Source organism: Montipora capricornis, chromosome 13 (assembly GCF_036669925.1).
Source record: "Montipora capricornis isolate CH-2021 chromosome 13, ASM3666992v2, whole genome shotgun sequence".
NCBI lineage: Eukaryota > Metazoa > Cnidaria > Anthozoa > Scleractinia > Acroporidae > Montipora > Montipora capricornis.
The window spans coordinates 24774874-24779873 of record NC_090895.1 but is presented as its reverse complement, the minus strand read 5'-3'; the positions used below and the strand labels follow the sequence as shown (position 1 = coordinate 24779873).

Below are 5000 nucleotides of genomic sequence, written 5' to 3'. Positions count from 1 at the left end.
CTTACCATTCTTATCCGAGAGAGAGGAAAACGTAAGAAATTTACTCATTTGCAGATATCATTATAGCAGGGTCTCCTCCTTAGATACTGTTCAGATCGAGGTTCGATCCCACGAGCTCCACTTCAGCTGATTATAGCTACAATTTGGTAGAAAAGACGGATTGAACAAGAACGAATTGCGCCCTCCCCCGCCCCCAACGCAGACATGGTGCCTATCCCGGAATGACACACGGGAGTACGTTGCCGGTACACACTCGTAAATATGGGTGAAGCAAGCCTTCGTTATCGTTACTTATCGGGACAACACTGCCGGATCGGGCCTCGATTAACTGATGAGCATATCGGGACTCCCGACCGACACCAATTCATATCCGAAACGTTAGGATCACGTTAGAGTCCTTTCGCTGCTTTGCAGTCGTTTCGCTTCCAGTCAGAGTCGTTTTGTCCCAGGCAATAGTCAATAGAGAAAAGGGACAACTTAAGACACATTTTCCGATCTGTTGCAGCTGCTTGACTTAGGGAGCAACTTTATTCTCCGAAAAGATTTTTTTTGTCCTGATACGAACTGACTTCAATGTCGGTCGCTTCGCCCACAATTAAGTTCACTCGCCCAGTCGGTCGAAGTCAAGGCGAGTTAACTTAATGTGTGGGCGAACATACTTAGAAGGAGTGGGTGAGTCAACTTGTTGGTGAAGCGACCGATTTGCACTGACTTTGACGAGGAGCGAAGCGATACAACCTTGGAACAAAACGACTGGGGAGCGAGACGGCCAGACAATTTAACTGAGCTGTAACCGAATTTGTTCCACACACGCACCTTTAAGCATCTTAACGGCAACAACTCGAGTCCCTTGTTTGGTCTTCAAAAACCCTTTCATCACTTGGCCAAAATGACCTGAACCCAGCTTCTTGTCCAAACGAACATTGCTCTTCGGTAATTCCCACTGCTTCGGCTTCTGAACGGAGGCGTATTCGAGTTGCCCCGTTGCCATGGCAGCAGCTGCATCAAGTTTAATAGAGGCATAGGAGTAGGTGTCAGATCTCTGCTGTGGGTTTGCTGTGGTATCTACGTTGACGTCTGTGGTATATACGTTGGCGTCTGTGGCATCTGTGGTGGCATAAATGTTGTTTTCCTGATCCTACCAGGAGGAAAACGAGACATTAGGCATTCTTGAGCAACAAACGGAAACCATACGTGAACATTACGAATTCTTGTGAAACATTCCCCGAAAGTGAACATTACGAATTCTTGTGAGGTGATTGCTCTTAAATTTCGAGGAAATCGTCTCTGATATCAACGGATTCGCGTAACTCAATGTTGTACCCAATTCAAATCCTTTGGGAATAAAATGTTTTGTTCCAAGTATTTCCATGTCATTTAAATGTAAGTGCTGCATTATCATGCAAATGAAACACACAACGAACCTTATCCCCGAGAGATTTGAATTGGGTGCAACATTGAGTTACCCGAGTCGGTCACCGTCTATTGAGATGGCAGAAAAATGGGATGTACTTTTCGTGGACTTCTTGACTTTCAGGCTTCTAAGTATTCAGTACTGTACTATATTTTAGAAAACAGTCCTAAGAAAATATGCGCGCTGATTGGTTAAAAATCGTGTTTCTTTAACTCGATGGAGACACAGAACTAGCACGAGCTGTTGGCGGAGTAATGGCGGGAGCAAAGAGAATTTACATCTAGATAATCAGAGTTATTAATTTGTTTTCCTGTTTCTCGGCGCGTTGTTTTCTAAAATAGAAAACTTGTACTCCGTGTTTCTATCGAGTTATAGAAACACTCGTGAAAGTTTGGGAGATCTCGAAAAAACAGTGGAAACTCTCGCCTGCGGCTCGTGTTCCCACAACATTTCTCGTTCTCCCAAACTTTCACTCGTGTTTCTATAACTCGATAGAAACACGGTACATGTTTTCTATCTCTTAAGTAGAACAGTACAGCTGTTCAGAACTACAATGTGGTGACGTAGATTAAGGCAGTGCAAATGAAGAGAAATAAACTATCTCAATAAAGCTATCATAGAAAAATACACTGCTATTTCCCATTTCCGACTTATTTGGAAATCGATGAATTGTTTTACCGTGGGAGTACATCATGGTTATATGCCAATGATAACAATACACCTAAACGACCCGTCCCCAAAGGAAACAAAAGGATGGAAACAAATGATAGCTACTCTTGTTTTTCGACCATTTTAACTTGATCAAAAACAATAAACAAACTACAGTGCTGAACATAATATGTTAAAATATGTTTATCACCACAGTTTGTTTACTGTTTTTGAACAAATGATAGAATAACTCTAAGGAATGGCAAACCAGTTGGCTGTTTACAAGCGAAGAAGTTGAACCGGGCATTACTCAGAACAACTTTAGGTGGTTGCAAAGCTGGACACTTCAGGGCCATTTACAGAAAAAAAATGGGCCCGGACGGATTAAAAAGTGGTTAGGACCAACTTTTTTACCGTTTACACAGCCAACAATTTGGTTTGGTTCATGGTAAAACTGGCCTTAAGGCCCTGTTCCATAGCCGCCTATTACACGGCTAAGATATATGGCAATCCGGTAAATCAATCAAAACTCGAAGTAATTACACGTAGCCCACACAAAAAGCGCGGGAAAATGTGCACGCGCGAGCCACGATTGGTTTTGGCTTTGGTTTCACTTCTGATTGGTTGAAAAAGTAACGCGATAACTTTGAACCAATCACTGAGTGAAGTAATGCAATTCGCTAATAACTTCCGACTTTCAATAGCCCATTTTAGATATATTAAAATTCCGTCCTAAATAAAAGACATCATCTCGAGGCTCAGGGGAAAAACTCATACAAATCCTTATATTTATTCCCCAGAGCCTCGAGATGATGCCTTTTGTTCATGACTGAATTTTAATATATCGAAATTGGTCTATTGAAAATCGCTCTAATGATAGTGATAATAGTCTTTTGAGGCCGATTTTAAATGGAGTTTCGAAAATAATTAGCGAATTCCTAAAATTTCAGACTAGGAAAAGCAGACCTTAACAAGTGTTAGGCCCGCTTCAAACGTCGAACTTTAAATGTGCCGACTCTAATGCAAATGAACGAAAACAATAGATTTTTCTGATTTGCATTCGATCCGGCAAAAGTTCGACGTTTGAGACGGGCGTTAATGGGTCCGGACCCAGCTTTTTCTGTAGTGTAAATTGGCCTTTCAACTCCGGCAACATGACAACTTCACTCAGCTGTCTCCCTGATATGGAAGATTCAGTGCTCATCGCTGAAAATACATACTTTTACATTTTAAAACAAGATGTCTGAGTGACGGACGGTAACGAATCCTATCCAAACAACGCGTCAGTCAACGCGTTGGTCGCCGGACACATCACCAACACGTAACCGACTTGTCGACCGACACACAACCAATGCTTCGGTACAAACACGGTAAGACCCTCGTGGGGTCATGAAACAACTGCAGTCTACTGAAGAGTCAGCTGAGTCTTTTAACACTTACTGCGGTTTTCAATTGAGTGTCGAAAGTAATTAGCGAATTGCTTTGGTTTTGCATTTCTTCACTCAGTGATTGGTTCAAAGTTCTCGCGCCACTTTTTCAACCAATTGGAAGTGAAACTAAAACCAATTGTGGCTCGCGCCTGCACATTTTCCCGCGCTTTGTGTCGGCAACGTGAAATTACTTCGAGTTTTGATTGGTTAACTGTATTGTATCCGTCCTTTTTGATTAGCCAAAGTAATTACTTTGGTTTTGGTTTTACGACACTCGATTGAAACTCGTTCTATGAAAGTTAGAAATTATGCAATAAATGTACCAGAGGTCTCTAAAGGGTGCAAATAAACTCTTTAATTATTTTGGGACTCTAAAATCCTTTTCTTTTGGTGTAGATGGGTGTGTGGTTGGAGACTCTTGTTCCTCCTTTTATTTATGAATGGTCATACTTTTGCTTGGAAAATAACTGGGTTAACACAAATACATTAGGGAGCTTAAGATCTACGACGGCGACGTTGACGAAAACGTCCCCTCAAAATAGAACTTTGCTCTAGTAAAAGTCTTTCGCGATTATTCCACCTCGTTCACTTTGTACAATGTGGGCGAAGTTTCCTAAAAATAAATTGGTACGAGCGATTTCAGACTGAAAATAGAGAATGAAAGATTCTCTGTTGCATGCTACCGTCGTCGTCATGCAGAGAAACGCAAAAATATGAGCTAAAATCCGTGCCGCACGTGCAGCACGATTATTTATGCTCTTTTAACCAGTGATATCATTGTTTTCTGGCGTTTTCGACGACGTCGTCGTCGTAGATCTTAAGCTCTCTATTAGGGAGATTAACCAACGACAACGGCGACGGCAACGAGAACGTCATCTCGAAATATAAATTTGCGTTATTTTAATCGCTTCGAGACTATTTCAACGTTTTTAATATGACAAGGGTGTGGTAATTCCTCAAAGATGACACCAGTCGGAACGGCACTCCATTTTAGGAGAGAAAATGAAAATTTATCCTCAAGTGCTGACGTTCTTCATAAAACCAAAAACTTGGCTATTTCACGTTGTTGTTTTGCTGACGACGGCAACGAAATGGACAAAAGTGAAAAACGCACGTGCAGGACGTGCAAAGCTATTGTTTTTACCCACTAAATATGCAAATTTGTGACGTTCTCGTTGCCGTCGCCGTTGTCGTTGCTTTAGCTCCCTATTATACATACCACAACGGCATAGGCGACTGCTGGGAGTTGTTTTTGAGGAGTCTTCCTGCTTTTTCTTTTTTGACGCCGCAAAACAAAGACCAAGACAATGACCAAAGCAACAAACACCACTCCCCCAATGACACCTCCCACTAAAGCACCAGTTGATGAACTGCCATTTTCTCGTTGTGGTTGTTGTCCATTGTTTTTATTTTCTGAGAAAAAAGGGAACAGATCACACGCATCAATATGATTTTAATAAGCGTCACAAGGTGTCCCCTTGTTCTTCTCGCCAACTTAAACATCACTC

At 41.8% G+C, this 5000-nt stretch overlaps 1 protein-coding gene across 2 annotated transcripts in view; it reads right to left on the bottom strand.

Annotated features, from left to right (window-relative positions):
* LOC138030228 (tyrosine kinase receptor Cad96Ca-like) overlaps window positions 1–5000 on the bottom strand; it is a 27732-nt gene that overhangs the window by 12717 nt on the left and 10015 nt on the right. For both annotated transcript variants that reach the window (XM_068878118.1, XM_068878117.1), the window contains exons 7-8: window positions 4712–4905; window positions 817–1138 (exon numbers count right to left, since the gene is read on the bottom strand). In XM_068878118.1, coding sequence (XP_068734219.1) covers window positions 817–1138; window positions 4712–4905 — 516 coding nt within the window. The remainder of the gene's footprint in view (window positions 1–816; window positions 1139–4711; window positions 4906–5000) is intronic.